Source organism: Lepidochelys olivacea, assembly GCF_965140295.1.
Source record: "Lepidochelys olivacea isolate rLepOli2 genome assembly, chromosome: 2".
NCBI lineage: Eukaryota > Metazoa > Chordata > Testudines > Cheloniidae > Lepidochelys > Lepidochelys olivacea.
Genome location: NC_140412.1, coordinates 211115889 through 211135976, shown reverse-complemented (window position 1 = coordinate 211135976; position 20088 = coordinate 211115889). Strand labels below are relative to the sequence as shown.

The window sequence follows — 20088 nt, the reverse complement described above, 5'->3', positions numbered from 1 at the left end:
GTTAAAAAAAGGGAAAAAAATACTCGTTATAAAAGCAAAAATAACATATGCACTTCTATATTATTTTTTGTGCTGAAGAGGAAATATTGCCAAAATGACAAATCCCTATTACGGATAGTATTATTAGATCTTAATTAAGGTTTATTCATAGCTGTGGTGAACCCTCCACCAGTCTGCGCAGATCTCTTCCATCTGCCAGAAAACACTGAATAATACTGGAATCTAGGAACTCTCAGCTTTATGAGTATGAAAGAAATCTGATTTATACAAAAGCAAGTAAAGGTTATAGTCAATTTGCACATTATAGTGGCAAAGTGCCCTTAACAGTATGTTCATAGTTCAGTTGGAATGCAGTGTTTTATCATAGAATCATAGAATATCAGGGTTGGAAGGGACCTCAGGAGGTCATCTAGTCCAACCCCCTGCTCAAAGCAGGACCAATCCCCAATTAAATCATCCCAGCCAGGGCTTTGTCAAGCCTGACCTTAAAAACTTCTAAGGAAGGAGATTCTACCACCTCCCTAGGTAACGCATTCCAGTGTTTCACCACCCTCCTAGTGAAGAATTTTTTCCTAACATCTAACCTAAACCTCCCCCACTGCAACTTGAGACCATTACTCCTTGTCCTGTCATCTTCTACCACTGAGAATAGTCTAGAACCATCCTCTCTGGAACCACCTCTCAGGTAGTTGAAAGCAGCTATCAAATCCCCTCTCATTCTTCTCTTCTGCAGACTAAACAATCCCAGTTCCCTCAGCCTCTCCTCATAAGTCATGTGTTCTAGACCCCTAATCATTTTTGTTGCCCTTCGCTGGACTCTCTCCAATTTATCCACATCCTTCTTGTAGCGTGGGGCCCAAAACTGGACACAGTACTCCAGATGAGGCCTCACCAATGTCAAATAGAGGGGAACGATCACGTCCCTCGATCTGCTCGCTATGCCCCTACTTATACATCCCAAAATGCCATTGGTCTTCTTGGCAACAAGGGCACACTGCTGACTCATATCCAGCTTCTCGTCCACTGTCACCCCTAGGTCCTTTTCCGCAGAACTGCTGCTTAGCCATTCGGTCCCTAGTCTGTAGCTGTGCATTGGGTTCTTCCGTCCTACGTGCAGGACCATGCACTTATCCTTATTGAACCTCATCAGATTTCTTTTGGCCCAATCCTCCAATTTGTCTAGGTCCCTCTGTATCCTATCCCTGCCCTCCAGCGTATCTACCACTCCTCCCAGTTTAGTATCATCCGCAAATTTGCTGAGAGTGCAATCCACACCATCCTCCAGATCATTTATGAAGATATTGAACAAAACCGACCCCAGGACCGACCCCTGGGGCACTCCACTTGACACCGGCTGCCAACTAGACATGGAGCCATTGATCACTACCCGTTGAGCCCGACAATCTAGCCAACTTACTACCCACCTTATAGTGCATTCATCCAGCCCGTACTTCTTTAACTTGCTGACAAGAAAACTGTGGGAAACCGTGTCAAAAGCTTTGCTAAAGTCAAGAAACAATACATCCACTGCTTTCCCTTCACCCGCAGAACCAGTAATCTCATCATAGAAGGCGATTAGATTAGTCAGGCATGACCTTCCCTTGGTGAATCCATGCTGACTGTTCCTGATCACTTTCCTCTCATGTAAGTGCTTCAGGATTGATTCCTTGAGGACCTGCTCCATGATTTTTCCGGGGACTGAGGTGAGTCTGACTGGCCTGTAGTTCCCAGGATCCTCCTTCTTCCCTTTTTTAAAGATTGGCACTACATTAGCCTTTTTCCAGTCATCCGGGACTTCCCCCGTTCGCCACGAGTTTTCAAAGATAATGGCCAATGGCTCTGCATTCACAGCCGCCAATTCCTTTAGCACTCTCGGATGCAACTCGTCCGGCCCCATGGATTTGTGCACGTCCAGCTTTTCTAAATAGTCCCTAACCACCTCTTTCTCCACAGAGGGCTGGCCATCTACTCCCCATGTTGTGATGCCCAGCGCAGCAGTCTGGGAGCTGTCCTTGTTAGTGAAGACAGAGGGAAAAAAAGCATTGAGCACATTAGCTTTTTCCACATCCTCTGTCACTAGGTTGCCTCCCTCATTCAGTAAGGGGCCCACACTTTCCTTGGCTTTCTTCTTGTTGCCAGCATACCTGAAGAAACCCTTCTTGTTACTCTTGACATCTCTTGCTAGCTGCAGCTCCAGGTGCGATTTGGCCCTCCTGATTTCATCCCTACATGCCTGAGCAATATTTTTATACTCTTTCCTGGTCATATGTCCAACCTTCCACTTCTTGTGAGCTTCTTTTTTATGTTTAAGATCCGCTAGGATTTCACCATTAAGCCAACCTGGTCACCTGCCATATTTACTATTCTTTCGACTCATCGGGATGGTTTGTCCCTGTAACCTCAACAAGGATTCCTTGAAATACAGCCAGCTCTCCTGGACTCCTTTCCCCTTCATGTTAGTCCCCCAGGGGATCCTACCCATCCGTTCCCTGAGGGAGTTGAAGTCTGCTTTCCTGAAGTCCAGGGTCCGTATCCTGCTGCTTACCTTTCTTCCCTGTGTCAGGATACTGAACTCAACCAACTCATGGTTACTGCCTCCCAGATTCCCGTCCACTTTTGCTTCCCCCACTAATTCTTCCCTGTTTGTGAGCAGCAGGTCAAGAAAAGCTCCCCCCCCTAGTTGGCTCCTCTAGCACTTGCACCAGGCAATTGTCCCCTATGCTTTCCAAAAACTTCCTGGATTGTCTATGCACCGCTGTATTGCTCTCCCAGCAGATATCAGGAAGATTAAAGTCACCCATGAGAACCAGGGCGTGCGATCTAGTAGCTTCTGCGAGTTGCTGGAAGAAAGCCTCATCCACCTCATCCCCCTGGTCCGGTGGTCTACAGCAGACTCCCACCACTACATCACTCTTGTTGCTCACACTTCTAAACTTAATCCAGAGACACTCAGGTTTTTCTGCAGTTTCGTACCGGAGCTCTGAGCAGTCATACTGCTCCCTTACATACAGTGCTACTCCCCCACCTTTTCTGCCCTGGCTGTCCTTCCTGAACAGTTTATAACCATCCATGACAGTACTCCAGTCATGTGAGTTATCCCACCAAGTCTCTGTTATTCCAATCACGTCATAATTCCTTGACATCACCAGGACCTCCTGTTCTCCCTGCTTGTTTCCAAGGCTTTGTGCATTCATATATAAGCACTTGAGATAACCTGCTGATCACCCCTCATTCTCAGTATGAGGCAGGAGCCCTCCCCTCCCAGACGTTCCTGCCTGTGCTTCCACCCGGTATCCCGCTTTCCCACTTACCTCAGGGCTTTGGTCTCCTTCCCCCGGTGAACCTAGTTTAAAGCCCTCCTCACTAGGTTAGCCAACCTGCTCGCAAAGATGCTCTTCCCTCTCTTCGTAAGATGGAGCCCGTCTCTGCCCAGCTCTCCTCCTTCATGGAACACCATCCCATGTTCAAAGAATCCAAAGCCTTCTCTCCGACACCACCTGCGTAGCCATTCGTTGACTTCCATGATTCGATGGTCCCTGCCCTGGCCTTTGCCGTCCACGGGGAGGATGGATGAGAACATCACTTGCGCCTCAAACTCCTTTATCCTTCCTCCCAGAGCCACGTAGTCCGCAGTGATCCGCTCAAGGTCATTCTTGGCAGTATCGTTGGTGCCCACGTGGAGAAGCAGGAAGGGGTAGCGATCCGAGGGCTTGATGAGTCTCGGCAGTCTCTCCGTCACATCGCGAATCTTAGATTTTGATTTGTTCTTATTGTACGTAGATTATGTGCTCAAACCCATGTGCTCAGACTTTGTGGAAGAGGACATGATTTTCACTCTAAGTCACTAAAACCCTCTTTAGCCATTCCTTGTGTTCTATTTAGGTACTTACATAGCCCCTATCACCTCATTATCTGAATTCTTCTCAAGAATTTTAGGATTTAGGCTCACAACACCCCTGTGAGGTAGGGGCATGTTACTACTAAGATTTACAGATGGGGAGGAGACACAGAGATTTATGGCAGCACGCAGAGTACAGACACTGCAGACTTAGCTAACACAAGTATAAATAGCAGTGTAGATGGTGAGTCATGGCGTAGACGAGCAGAGTGCCCTACACACCTGAACCCTAGGGTATATACTCTACATGGTTCTACACTCCCAAGCAGTGCTGACCATCTGTACACTGCTATTTTTAGCAGTGTCGTATTCCGCTGCCTGAGCCTTAACCCTCTGCCTCCCCATTTCCAGAGCCTTTCAAACCTCAGTAAGTGCGGACACAGCCTTCTTTTCACTGTGGCATGTAGCTACACTACCCTACATGCCACCACAAGCATAAGTGAGATCTAAATGACTTGCTCAAGGTCACACCGAAAGTCTGTGTCAAAAAAGGAGGAACAGAGCTCCTGAGTTCTAGTCCAGTGCCTTAGCCACAAGACCATCCCTTCCTCTTGTGAGAGCTAAAGAGGCATCCAGCCTTAAAGGGTTACAAAATCTAACAAGGTCATTTGAGTGAATAAAAAGTATGCAACTATTACTATTTCTGTGAATGCCTCTGTGCATGTTGGACAGTGAGTTAGCAGAAATGTTAGTTTTGTGACATTTCAGTAAGGGGATAAATATGCACAGAAGTTTATATAGAAATCAAATATGAAGTCTGAGAACCAGGTTTTTGCTCTGAAAGACTGAAAAGTCACCTGAAATTATTCAAAAGCTCCTGAACAAAAAGCTTATGCACTTTCTGGCAAGAAGGAGCTGATGGGTGCTGTTGTCAAGTGGGAGATGTAAAAAAAATTTTTTTTATAAAGTATTACCCTTCTATTACAGTCCTGAGACTACATGCAGATTACTGGCTATTTCTGCTCTATGAAATAAGAGCCCATAAATACTCCTTGACTGTGATCAGTCTTGCTTTGGGCAATATAGAAATGTTTTCCCAAGCTTGCAGTTATCTGATAAATCACTATGTACTGTAAATGAATATGTACATAAATCTGTACAAACAAAATTCAGGGTTGTTTTTTCTTAAATGTTGCTGTCTCTGGTGTATTTAGTGCAGTAGAGTGTGTGAGCAAGCCCCAAAAGCTCCTGAGTGGGGGAGGTGTCTGCTATATCCTTAATGAAATTTTGAGAATGCCCCCATATCCCTCCCACTGCTCCCATGAAGCCTCAGATCAAGGACACCATTATCCTGAATGAGTAGGATTAGCAGTCTCCCTATGGAGTATGTTAATGTCACTGTTCAAATGGTGAGATGAATTGCTGTTAAGCAACTTGAGGCACTCCTCCCACCTCTACTCTCTCCCTGGAGCTGAGTGTGCTGCATTCACAACACTGCAGGCCTCCGCTATCTCTATCAATGAGAAGCTTGGACAAATAATAGAGTAGACTATACCTTGTGATGGAAGATGGATTTACAGTGAGTGTGATTTTTTTTTCCTCCCAAAAGGAATCCATCAAGTCTAGAAAATCAAGAGAAAACTATGTAGATATACCTATATAGCATGGTGACTAGTGCCCTATAAATCCTATATAGATACTGACAGATTGATTCAGCCTGTCTAAACAATTGATTGCACTATGAAGATTCAAAGTGTCCTGACTTGAGATGAGACAAAACCAGAACCTCCAGTCAATTTCCATCCACAAACAATGATGTTTCAGATAAAAGGAAACCTAGATTTGAATCACCCGTTTCTGATTTTGCAAAATCAAAACCCAACCAACAAGAATTTGCACTTGCAGTATCAAACCATGGTCTCTTCACCCCAGCTCTGTTTATTTCCTTTCCCCCAATCTAGACTACTCTAACTAACTCTGTATAATTACCTACTTACTGTAGGTAAACATCATAGGATTCTATATTGCAAAACATTGTGTGTGTGTGTCTGCGTGTGTGTTTATTTCACTGGTTTCTGCTGTGATAGTGGGTTGTATGTTTTTGATACCTGTCCACTTTGTAACATTAAGAATATTTGGTGAAAAAGGTAGGCTACCTATTAAAAGAGAGCCTATAACAAGATATTAGCTTCCCTACAAAGGAAGAAATGCAGCACTAGTGCTACTGATTTCCAAAAAATATTATAAACTTTAATTCTCTGTATGTTATTCTACCCTGGACACAGGTGCACAGCAGGGAGGTCGGGGGGGAGAGAGAGAAGGAGTAAGGATCTGCCCCGAATCCCCTGTGCATCATGCCTCAGGGTCAGACCAAATCGCTGTCCCTGAATTCAAGGAGCACAGGATTACTCCTAACATAGCCGAAGGGGATAGAGAAGGATGAGTAGGTGAAGCTATTGGTTCCCTGATTCAAGGCCAACCAGCAGACATGCAGAAGGTAAAGTGTGATGCACCCATTAAAAGGGGGGTAGCAGTTTGCTTCCCCCCCAAGCACTGGAGAGCGCTAGGAGGCATTCTGCTTCTTGCAGACAGACTGTCTCTAGTACTCACCTGGGGGCAGTGCAGCTCTGCACTGTCCCCAGCTAATGGCTGAACCTAAATGGTATAATCCAGTCCTTAGTGCTTTGAAAATCCTTTTAAGGTTTGATGTTAAGCAGTCTGCTGAAAGAAGTAACAGATGCCTTTAACATTGCTATTCATGATCTTCCCGATTTAATTCAGAGTAGCAGCTGTGTTAGTCTGTATCTGCAAAAAGAAAAGGAGTACTTGTGGCACCTTAGAGACTAACAAATTTATCTGAGCATAAGCTTTCGTGAGCTACAGCTCACCTCATCGGATGCATTCAGTGGAAAATACAGTGGGGAGATTTATGTACACAGAGAACATGAACCAATGGGCGTCAAGAATTATAACATTCAAAAACCAGTCGGAGAACATTTCAATCTCTTTGGTCACTTGATTAGAGACCTAAAAGTGGCAATTCTTTAACCAAAAAACTTCAAAAACAGACTCCAACGAGAGACTGCTGAATTGGAATTAATTTGCACACTGGATACCACTAATTTAGGCTTGAATAAAGACTGGGAGTGGATGGGTCATTACACAAAGTAAAACTATTTCCCCATGTTTATTTCCCCCCCCCAAACCTGTTCCTCAGACCTTATCAACTGCTGGAAATGACCCACCTTGCTTATCACTACAAAAGGTCCCCCCCCCACTCTCCTGCTGGTAATAGCTCACCTTATCTGATCACTCTCGTTACAGTATGTATGGTAGCATCCATTGTTTCATGTTCTCTGTGTATATAAATCTCCCCACTGTATTTTCCACTGAATGCATCCGATGAAGTGAGCTGTAGCTCACAAAAGCTTATGCTCAAATAAATTTGTTAGTCTCTAAGGTGCCACAAGTACTCCTTTTCTTTTTCCCGATTTAAGTCATTCAACACTTTTCTAAGTCACCGAATGAAGCCATAGTATTTTTCTTGCATCTGGGATCTCTATTATTCTCACAAGTCAGAGTATTCCATATTCTACAGTGAGCACATCAGTGAGGGACAAAAGCTCGGAGCCCCCAAGCATGCAGTTTTAGAAAATGTATTCCATAATGGGCACCAGGTCATTGCTAATTTCAAACCCCGTTTCATGTTTTCACATGCAATATCCAATTAAACTTTTTACAGCTTGTTTAAAATGAAATCCATAGGTCTGCACTTGAGACCTCATTTTCATGTGCTGTGAATTAGAATACAGAGGGTGCTGTACAGAGTGGTAGAAATACTAATCAGTGAAGAAAAAGAGGACACCTGCTTTGATTTAAATTAGAACAGTCAACAAAGATTCATTAAGGGCTTGGTTCTTCATTCCCTTGTTCTTTGTGCTTCCATTTACATCCATGCAAAATGAGTGCAAAGTAGACATTAAATGTCACAGAATTCTCCTCAGGCTCCCAGGGGTGGCAGTGTGTTACACCCACTTTGCAAAAAGAGCCCTTGACTACACATGATGCAAGGTGGTGAACAATCAGGCCCCAAGGGCCTTATCCTGCTCCCACCGAAATCCATGGAAAAACTCCCATCAACTTCAATGGATTCAGAACTGGGCTTTAAAAGGAGATCGTGCTTAACAAGCAACAGAGAGGCCACAGAGAAGAAGTAATGGACACAGTTTTGGGGATTTTAGGAATGCTCGTGATAAAAAGGAAGAAAAACAGGAAAAAGATCTACACAAAAGGTAAAGCCAGCTTTGCCTTTCCATTTTTTGCCATGGAATAGATGAAAGAAGCAGAAAACCCCCTCCAGGAAGCAAAAATCTGTTGATCTGAGAGGATTTAACATCCCTGCACAACCATGCCTCCTCCAAAAAGACCTCTCTGCAGCTGGGGTTCTCACAGTTAAAGGAGGAAGTAGTATGAGAGCATCATGGCTGGACAAGGACTGGATTTTAACAGCAATATTCCCCAACTAGCCTCCAGGAAAATATCCTGATCCAAGCTTTCAAACCTTCTTAGAAAGATTGTTTTGCCCACAAACCAAGGGGAAAGTATTGGAAATGAAGCAGCACCTGGGGCCAAATAAGGCCTTGTCTACACTTAGGATTTCTATCATCACTGGGCAGCTGCCTCTGTACCTGGAGCAGTACTAATCCTACTACAGACAGGATAAATGGAAATTTGCACTTGTGCAGCTTACCGCTGCTGCAGAGTAAATTTTGATTTATAGCAGCATTGCCTGTCTGTACTAGGAGCATTCTCCGGGTCAGCTACACTGGTGACTGGCCACTGATTGCTGTAACCATGTCAAATCCTCAAAGTAAACAAGGTCTAAAGTTCAGACTGAAGCCATACTGCCATGGTGGACAGAAAGGAGAAGAAAGCAGTATGTACGGTCCGGTCACCATATGAATGCCCCAGTCATCTGGGCAAATTATCAAACCTCATATGCCAGAAGGGATGATGTGACAGAAAGCCATGAGTCCCAAGGCCACAGAGTTTTCCAATGAACTTTGGCCCTTTTAAAGCTTTTAGTTCAGGAGAGCCCTGATCTAGTCCTTGGTAAGAGCCAAATGTAACATCCTTGTTTAGTATCAACTCAGAGAAAGAAATGAGTAAAAACTGACTAATGCTATAGCTATCGCCTCTCAGGGAGGTGGAGTACCTATGCCAACAGGAGAAGCTCTCCCATCAGCGTAGGTAGCGTCTTCACTAAGCGGTACAGCTGCACCACTGCAGCTCTGTAAGTGTAGACAAGGCCTGAGAAAGGACTTCATGATTTGGCCCAATGTGAGGTACAGGATAAAAGTACTTCTTTTGAAACTTGAAGACAGTTGGGTACTTGTGAACTGGGCTTGAGCGCTACACATCACAAACATTATTAACGTTCCTTTTAAGTCTTCTTTCTAGGTTTAGGAAACTACTTTCTTTAGCTTAACACAGAAACATGGACAACTCAGTTCATTCAAGTTCCCTGCATGTGTGTGGAAGTAACTTAAGATGGAAGGAAGCACCTAGTATAGAGTCAGGGTTATAGGTCTATACAATATATGTGTGCAATATATCAAAAATGTGGAAGAAAGAACATGCAGAATATCATGCAATTTCCTGATCATAGAAATACGGAGATGAAATAGTAAATACAAAAAAAGGACAGCTTTAAAAACAGATTACTTTGGATTTATGAATGGGCAATTCTGCTTCTCTAAAGGGAGAAAATGACATTAATTCATCAGACTAGAAACATAAGCAGATAAGTGATTTATGCAATTCAGTCTACACAGATGTATGATAATGAATCTAGGGACAAAAATAAGAAAAGGTAATATGGCCAAACCCTACAAAACAATGAGCTGGAGAAAGATATAGGAGTTAAGCTGACAGATAAAACTTGAAAACATTTAGCAAAAAGAAAATTCCAGGAAGCATAAATAGATGACTCACACAGAAGCAGGAGGAAAATATTCTATTATTGTATTATAAAAAGGCTACTAATTAAATGGAGAAGGTACAATTAAACATTTTTAAGAGCTTAATTTATTTTAAAAGCTTACAGAAACTTGGTCTATATGCTATGGAAAACAGGATTTCACAGAAGTCTACAAACTTCTGAGGAGAACACAGGATGGAGTACAATATTTTGCAACTGTAGGGCTCTGAAAGAATGAGAAATTCTCTGCTTTTGCAAACTAACACAGCTCCATTGGATTCAAAGATGTTGTGCCAATTTAAACAAGCAGAACATTTGCACCCATGTTTTCAGTACTGGTGTTTACTTGAAGTATAACAATATTAGAATTCTAGAAGCATTTTTAAGAGATAGTGTTTGTTCAAAGGACTGTTAAAATGGGAGCTGGGTTTCCAAATTGGACCACTGTAGGAAACTCTTCCTTGTGGCTCTCCCATCTGGCAGGCCAACAATGACACTCTGACAAGTGGGGTAAGGGAGGAAAATGATCCAGGAAGAATAAAAAGATTGAAACCAGGTACTAAGGTATGGGGAAACAACTTGGCTCTTAAACATGTCTGAGGACTTTTCCACTTAATTGACCATACTGATTCTTTGAAGCAGGATCTAACTTTTTTGTTCTTTGTTTGTACTGCACCTAGCACAATGAGGTCCTGGTCCATGACTGGGGCTCCCAGGCACAATACAAATAAATAATCAAAGAGGTTTAACAGCAAATCAAGGCTCAGAAGAGCTCTGTACAGAGAGGAGACTCCTGCTTGGTGCAGTGAAAGAGCAGGAGAAGTTATTGTGCCTACTTCATTCTTACTGCAATAAGTTCTGTTCAGCTGCTCAAGCGAGTGGTTCTCTTCTGTATATTCCTCCCAACACTCTTACATTCAGGGTGCAAACTTCTACTGTGTCTTTCCACACCAACCATCTCAAAGCACTTTGCAGACATTCATCAACTGCAGTAAGATTCACTGTTTGGAAGTATGTACTATCGTAAACAGTTCTGACTCCCAGTTTAATATTTTAACCCCTAAACAAGGCTATTTGAGCTACTGTCAAATCCAGGAACAATGAGTCATCAACTTAAACTAAGTAAAAGAAGGAATAGCACAAGAAGTATTTATTTGGAATTTCCTTCTATACAAAGTAGTTAAACATTATGGAATAAACTACTAATTAGTAAAAGTTTTTTAAGATTAGATCACACATGTGGAGGAAAGAAACTACTGTGGAAATACAACATAACTCAAAGGAAGGGGTTGTACATCCTGGTATCCTGTAATTCCACATGTTCCTACATTATGTGAATAGCACTGCGTGAGAGCCACAAATTTTACTCCTCTTCACTGTTTTACTTTTACAAAAACGAGGATCTTTCAAGCCTTTGATTGTGCATTTTGCACAGCTTGTAACAGGCTATCCAAAACTTTGGTGGCACAAATAGGATTTAACTGAAATATATAAATTAGGGACATTCAATCCAAGGTCTCTCTGCATTAGCTGAGGACAAAGCAGAACTAATTGTGATAATTATGGGACTCATAAATCAGCAATTAAACTCACCTCAGGTCTGGATTAAGGAATAGGTAACCTAGGTATAAGGCCAGGGCCCAAATCATGGGGAAGCCCAAGTTGAGTTTTGCTGCAGTCCCGTGCAAGAGATCACAATACCACTCACTCAAATTTGGCCTCCAAAGCCGGCTCTCCAAATGCCTACCAGATTTACATCACCCTGACCACCCTAAACAATGAGGCCAAAGTTGACTGGGTACTGGAGTCACTAAAATAAGCTGAGGCCTCCTCCTTCCCAGAGGAAGGTACATAAGAATCAGCACACATGTAGAATATATTACCTTAACAGTTGCTGTCAATTATATTAAAAATTCCAGGGCTGTTTGAATCTTATGATAGCTCCATCAGATGTGTCATTGCTGGCAACATGGAGTCACAATTGAGGTTGCCTATAAAAGTTTCACTCCAGATTTCCTGACTTTTAAATATTTATTCTGAGTGAAATATAAAATACTACTGTTTTAATTAGGTTCCTTTTACTCAAGATGTCTATATTTAAAATCTTAACTATATTAAAATTTTCTTGTCTGTGTATCTACCTATAGGATAATGAATGAGGATTCCATTCAGATTAAACATTCCACACAAGAAGAAAAATCCTTGATGTTAGAACTTCTTAGAAACAGTATCTTTTCTTCCAGCAACACGATAAAGAATCTTTAGGAACAAACTCAAAACGTTACACTGTCAAAGCCTCATCAAAACAAACAGTTCTGCTAACCAGTGCAATTTCTGCTTAAAGATACATTTACAGCCAGGCTACCACAGTTAACTGTCTGCTGAAGGGATGCAATAACAAATATTGGAAGAGGCGCATGGAAGACTGTATGTACATTTCAAGTATAGACAGAACACTTTTCATTTCAGGAGGGCAGGTCATCCATGAAGATAGAATTGAGCACAGCAGGAGAGAAGGCTAATGGAAGATTCAGTGCAGCGATAGTTATGGGGAAACTGGTGTCTTGTTGAGAACACACAGAACAATGCTAACGGGAAAACTGAATTCCCTCAACTTTACTATCTCTATAGGTTACCCATTAGGATGTATTTCTAAGTAGTTGCTTAGAGTAAATTGATGTTTTTAAACATGACATTCACCTGGATATATATTTAATACACGTTGTTTTGTAAGAACACCAGATCCTGATGCCTATTGTTTCTTTAATATTTCAGATGAAAACAGAGGCTGGGCAGTTCATTTGCTTTCAGTTTCTATAATGTAGTCTTATTTAGGGCTAGATTCTAATCATCCTTACTCGTATTAAGTAATCCCTTACTTGGTGAGTAGTCCCACTAAAGCCAATTGGCTAGATGATTTCTTAGACTATACACCTACAAAGGGAAGTGAGAAAGCCCCTTACACCTCTCCATGGGCTACCTAGACCTTAGGTCTAGGCACAAAGGAGCAAGTGGACACTGTCCACCGATGCCAGAGTGCCTAGACAGGGAATGGATGCAGACTTGACTTCATCCCTTAACATGCCCGTTAGCACAGCTGAGAAAACATCACAGTTGTCATAAGTAGCTGCTCATATAGGCCAGCAGTAAAATACCAAATTCACATCCCTGGAGCGAGGGATGAACTGTGCTTCAGGAGGGAAGTCTCTGAGGGTATGTCTACACTGCAATTATACTATGGCTGACCCATGCCAATTGACTTGGGCTTGTGGGGCTCAGGTTAAGGGGCTGTTTAACTGAGGTGTAGACTTTCGGGCTCAGGCTAGAGTCTCGGTTCCAGGATCCTGCAAGGTGGGAGGGTCCCAGAGGTCAGGCTGCAGTCTGAGCCTGAATGTCTATACCACAATTAAACAGCATCTTAGCCCCGGGGCCACAAGCCCAAGTCAGCTGGCACAGGCCAAATGTGGGTTTTTTTTATTGCAGTGTAGACATATCCCAAGGCACAATTCTTCCCATTATACAGCTTACACACCCCACCCCTTCCTCTAGGCTCTGCCTAATGGCATAATCTAGCCCAATAAAACTAATTGAAGAGAGTGGTACTACTCAACATGAATAAGGACAGCTGTCTCTCAATGGGCTGAAGCGGTCACTCTGCAAAACATGCAAAAAACTTTCAAAGAATAAAGACTTAAGAAAAAGTGAGCACTTACACCCCTTTCCATTTTTAGAACTGTACTATATTCTGCTGTGCATTGAAATCACAGACTCCAGTAGGACAGTTGACACAAAAGTTAGCCTATGCCAGTAGAATGACCAAAATCAGCAGCCAAGATACCACTGAAGTTCTGAAAAATCATTACCAAAAAGTATCTGGTCCTAAAACCTGTACTCTTGCTGAATAATCCTAAAAACACAATTATAAACCTTTATTTGTATAAAATTGTACTTTCATAAGCTCCTAAATGTTCAACTGTGTTTTGCTAATGCAGTTTAAAGATATGTGGAAATTTTTGCAGATGCCTACAGTTAATGGATCTACCAAGGATCAGTTCAATTCAAGGATCAGCCTGGCTAATTGCTGTCCTCCCTCGGGTATGCCCATTGGTATAATTACATATTTAACTGCAAGAGACAGGAGCATATATACTATTGAACAGAACATCATCACATTCTCAAGTAAGATTTCATCACTCCCTTTTGCTTTGTTGTTTGTGATTACATTAGTGTTGATTGACTTCTACTTAAGCAAAGAATAATTTTTCAGCTGACCCACGAGAAGTCTCCTTGTACTGCAGAGTAAATAAAAATGGGGGAGACATGCACATTGCATTTCAGGACTCAAGTGGGTCGCAGTTTTTTTTCCCCTTCTTTAGAAGTTTTAAATGAGTATGTGACCAAAAACAGCATCTCCCATCAAATGAAACCTGAACAAACAATCTGCAGCAGGAGGATAAAAAGGTTACATTGTGCTATCAGCAAAGCAGCTAGTATTTTAATGCATTTTCAGTCTATAGTTATTATTTGAATAAATGCTTTTAAAAGCAATGAGCAGCAGATTGCTATTTTCTTCAGTTGAGTCAAAGTAAGTTTTGGTTGAATACACAATAATAATAAAAAAAGAAACTGTAAAAACTCACTATTTTAAACCCAATTATAATTCATGTTGGAAAGTTCCCAGTAATATTTTCTGCCAAAATATTATAAAAGCAGAATAATTTTCTCTCAGGTTCTTTAAAAAAAAGTAATGGTACTTTAACCATGTATCCCTTTAAAAAAAGAAATCTGAGAAACATATCTTTAAAAGAAAAGCATTTCACAAAAATGACCAACTTTTTGTCAGAAAACACTCTGAAATCACTCCCCTAACCTGAGGGAGAATGGCTTCATGCCTATTATAAGCTAGCAAGGTTTATCAGTTTTTGTTAATGTTAATAAAATAATAATGATAAATAATATGCAAATCTTATTCCATTTTGATTTTGTGAATTTGAAGGAGGCCCATTTGACATGACAGAACAGATGTAACTCAATGTGCCATGGGACCTAAAATCAAATATTTTTTATTTTAAGTTTACAACAAAGTAGAAAACATCTTTCCTTTCCCTTCTAAACAAACAAATGAGAAATGTCTTACTTGTTCTCTGTTCTCTGGTTCTTTTCTATCCACCTGCAAAAACTGACAGTTTTCCCTTGCCAGCTTCTGAACTAGTTCAATCCGTCCAATGTCATCTCTTTCCTGGAGCTTGCATAAAACCCCTGCCTTGAGGGTTGGAGAAAGAGCAAATAAATATTTAAATCCACAATCCCAGGACATGACAGTGACACAAGTTTTAACTTTACAATAAAAACATCTGTTCTCTCATGTTCACTGTAATTCTGAGCTTTTTGCTGAACTAGAATAAAATAGTTGCTTCTTGGGAAACAGCACAAGAAGTTCTCAGGCACAGCTGATTTACCCTATGTACTGTATCTACATTAGGCAATTGAAGGCCGGGCTAGCTAAATCAACTGCTATTGTGTGTGACTGATATACTTGTATTTTGTTTGTTCCTGTCAACCTATTTCCTGTTACATAAGAGAACCATAGCAAGAGGTTAAAAACTCATGGGAAAGTTAGCCAGGAACAGTTCTGGAAAAAAAGGATGGAGTGCAATAGAGTCATTCCTAAAAATAACACAGCAGAACCTCCCCTTTCTCAAATGCTGCCACTTCTTCATGTATGTAAACTACATCATTTAAATAAAGTTACACAAAATTAATTCCTCCATTATAAAGGAGGTAAATACAGTGTATTAATTAATTCTTCAATTCTGTTTAAAGGAGGACAATGTGGCATACGTTACAACTAGCACTAGATTTCAATTATTTTAAACATAAAATACTACCAGTTACTCTAGCTGAGAACCATGGTGGTACTTATTTTGATGGTATTTTGTTTTGGTCTACAGCATTGGCGTGTGTTTGTAAAAATGGCAAAGCTCTCTGGGGCAGGGGGCTGTCTTTTTGTTGTGTTTGTACAGAGTATAGCACAATGGGGTCCTGGTCCTTGACTGAGGCTCCTAGACACTATGATAATACAAATAATAAATAATAATGAAGGCATAGACACACTCTTCACACAGACATTTCAAACACATAGCTATCTGAGACCTCACGTGAGCCCTCACTGTAAAATATTATCTATTATCATGTACCTCTATGGTACATGTTGCTTACTGCAAAATCAGTGGCCAGTCATGTTCTATCACCATCCATGACCTGATCACACACAGGTCCTCTGACTTTAATTGCGTAATTGAGAACTGGCTGGATGACACTGCAGGACCATTACTAGCCCAGATGTTTCCTGATGGCTATCAGCATGAACATTGGGAGGTTCAGGGAGGGGATGTGTAAAGACGGGAGGTTGCAGGGAGGGAAGGAAAATGAGCTTGTGCCCTTTTTACATTGTATAAAGGCAGCCTGAAAGGGATGTGCGGTGGGAAAGGAAGGTTTTAAACATAGAAAATCCACACATACCCCATCCTTTCTCACGTGTGTAAACTGAATTTATCTTAATCTCTATGGCAACTGGAGAACTAGGAAGATTATAATATCACAAGAAACAAGAGAGACTGAAAGCTGATGAACAGAGTAGAGAATTATATTCAGAATATTTAAAAATCTGATTTTTGTATGGTTTTGTTAACATCTATTTGACTCCAATGCCTAACAAACATTTAGGACAAAATGATGTCTTTGTGAAAGATCAATCATTTAAGCTGTGACAGCCCAAAGGGCTCTCCCTCCCCCCACCTCCTTTAAAAAAAAAAAAACACTGAACACTCCTCAGGCCTTTATATACAGCATAAAGAAGCAAAAGATTTTAAATATCCTTGGAGGTCACTTTCAAATACAGGATATGCCCCACTCTAAAAATGGATTTGCGAGACTAGCACATCTTTTATGCAGTATATTTGTGGGGCTCCTGAAAGAAGGTAGTGAGACAGCTAGGCTTGCAGTGCCATCAATATGCTTATGACTCTGATCTACATGTCTCTTTTCATCTGAGATCGATGACACACTCTCATAGCTACAGGTGGTAGCAGTGACTAGGGCCTTGATGAAAGCTATCTGTCTGAAGCTGAGTCCAGACAAGATGGACGTTACATTGTTCAGCTGGGGGAAACATCAGAAGGAAGCAGTGTAGGTAACATCTGTATCCCTACCTTACTTTTGATAATAAGGTGAACAGTTTAGGCTTCCTATTGATTTCATGGCTGTGTTTTTGATAAAGTAGAACCAGTAGGCAAGACTGCTTTTTTCATCTACTTTTGTCAAGACGACTGACTCTTCATCTTGGAAGTGATCTCACCAGCAGTGTCATGCCTTTCCCATCTGCAGTTTAGAGGACGGTAATACATTACAGCTGGACCACTTGGAGATTACAGCTAATGCAATGCGTGTCCGACCCCTTACTTGGTAGAGATTCTAGCTGAGTGCATGACATCTATGCTCCATAGTTCACATTAGCTTCCAACCCAGGTACAATTAAAAATTGACCTATAAAGCCATGCAAGGTTCGAACCGGACTACCTTAAAGGCAGTCTCCTCGCCCTTTTTATGTTCCATTTTAACAACTGAGATCACTAGAGTGGCCCCAAGATAAAAGTCCCAATATTTAAAATGTCTGTGGATTGAGGCAGGACATTTTTAGTGAAGAACACCATATAAATGCAATGCCCCCTCAATGAGTCAATAAATGTTTTTTGACCTTCAGCATACGTTGCAAGCCTTCGGGATTTATTAAAAAAAAATTTAAAAAAAATTGAGGGAGTAATTAGGATGGGGGGAGGATTACTCCTTTTTCTATTAATCCCTTGTAAAGGTGGTGCTAGCCCACTGGGGGACCTTAAGCAGGAATACTGGGGGCCCTAAGCTGGAACTAACAAATACATAAAAAAGCGAATAGCAGGCCCCCTTGAGCTGCTCAGGCCCTAAGCAATTGTTTAGTCTCCTTATGCCTAGTGCTGGCACTAATCCCTTAACTGATATTCACACGCTTTGTTAATTGCTAGTGTGGTTTCTGCTCCGTAAATATGTTTAGACGGTATGAAAAACATCTCATAAATAAAACAGACATTAACACTCACACACATACGCAGTATGCACACTTCAACATTAAAGATAACTAAAGATTTAAACTCTATCTTTATTTGGATAATTTAAATTCACAATGAGTGTGCCCAATTTTGCCCTCTGATATAGCTATGTAATTCCCACTGAAGTCAAAATTCCTGTCTGAAGGGACAATTAGTCCCACGACTATGCTGGCCAGATAGCAAGTGTGAAAAATCAGGACGGGGGTGAAGGGTAAGAGGAGCCCATATTAAAAAAAGCCCCAAATATCGGGACTGTCCCTATAAAATCAGGACATCTGGTTACCCTACCCACAATGTTCAAGTGAAAAGAGCATCTTGGAAGAAGAAAACTTGCCAAACTTCCCACCTTTTCTCAGTGGAACAAAATAGAATAATTACCTCCTTCCTACATGTTTGAGCATAGTGAGAGTAGAACCTGATCTCGTTACCTTTGCCACAGAAGCAGTCTTTGTTCACATAAGCAATTTCATAGGATTACATGGTCCAGTTCCAAATAATGGCCAGTTTATGAATTATTGTTCTTTTATTTAAGGTAGCAAGGCGAACACAATAAAATGTACTTTACTGTGGTTTCAGCAAAAAAGAAAGACAACATTAAAAATCTGCCAGGGAAGCTGAGGCATAATCAATGTTGGAAGTAGACAATATTTTCAAATTCAGCCTTAATTTGATTGGTGTAATTAATGCGAGCTATAATATAAAGGGCTAAATATTTTTTCATAATTAAAACAGAAGGTACAAAACCCCTATTTGTCATTGTGATTTCTCCAGTTATTCTGACTTTCTATAGTACTTGGAATAATTTTTCTGCTAACTAATGTAAGAATCCATCTAGGTCAACTAATTAAATTATTCTGATAGTTTCTGAGAGCCGGTTATGAGGACGCAATAAGATTTTAATATTCTTGGTCATTTTCACTTGTCAATATAAATTTAATTTTCAAACAATGTGTTTAATGCTGTTAAGTAAAAGAGTTAGAGGCTAGCCTTCCTATCAGCAAGTGCAATTTGTACCCACAAAAAAAACCCCTCTGGGTGTAAATCTTGATACTTGCTCCTCTAACAGGTAGCTAGAGGTGCAAGTACTGAACTTTAGATCCACAATTTATTTGCGTGCAAATTGCATAGGTGAGAGTTGTACCGGACTTTAGTTTAAATAATGTCAAAAGAATTTAAGCTTTATATTAAGCTCAGTACTGTTCATGGCACAAAATTAAAGGTGTGCATTTAATTTTCAAAATAGCACAAGAGATTTCACTGTCCCTCCTTATACAAAGGGAAAATCAGTTAGTCACTACTGTGGTTTGAAAAGCAAAGATGTTGACTCTACAAAATATTTTTCTGAAATGTACTCTGGAAAATATTCCCTTTTGAAAGACAAGAACACTGAAATTAACAAGCTAGAAATGAGATGAAGGTGAAATAGGAGATTTCTAGGCAGATAGGAAGGCATATTATTTTCATCACACTCAATTTTAAAAGTCACAGGGTATAATCCTCCTCACTCTTACATCAGTGCAGTGTAACTCCATAGACTTCACTGGAGTTACTCCTGATAAACACCACCATGAGAGCAGAATCAGCCCCACCCCACCCCCAATTACTTCAGAATTTTGCATTACAATCACTGACTCTTTATATCTCTCCTACAAACAATGCCATTATTACAGTTTTCAACTTTGTCAACCTGCAGACTAAGGAGCCCATGCCCAACTCCAGCAAACATTTCTGTGTATGTGAGTGATATGCAAAATGTGTGTAGACCCACTGAACTAAAAGGGACTACAAGTGCTTAAATCTAAAATACAAGCATAAGTGCCTAAATTAGAGTAATGACAACATCTGCTCTTCAAAGACTATCCTCAAACTCTATTACCACACTTATTGGACACCGGCCATTTATTTGTTTAATTGTAAACATGCTTTACAATGTTTGTCAAACTCAGAAGTAGGTTTGCACTCAATTGAGTAATTGGATATACTGCCACTAAATTGTTATTGTTTTTTATAATCTCTCCATGTAATCTTATTAGTTTGCTGTTTATTAGCTCTTAGCAGGCATAATGACCTTTTTGTTTTCAAAATCTTTGTTAAAAACTTGAATGAACATTCATATAAATTAATTC

General features: G+C 40.8%; 1 protein-coding gene across 1 annotated transcript in view; it reads right to left on the bottom strand.

The window, feature by feature from the left end:
• Positions 1-20088, bottom strand: part of RAPGEF5 (Rap guanine nucleotide exchange factor 5) — a 218244-nt gene that overhangs the window by 113454 nt on the left and 84702 nt on the right. Inside the window, exon 9 of the mRNA XM_084618683.1 lies at positions 14956-15081. Coding sequence (XP_084474809.1) covers positions 14956-15081 — 126 coding nt within the window. The remainder of the gene's footprint in view (positions 1-14955; positions 15082-20088) is intronic.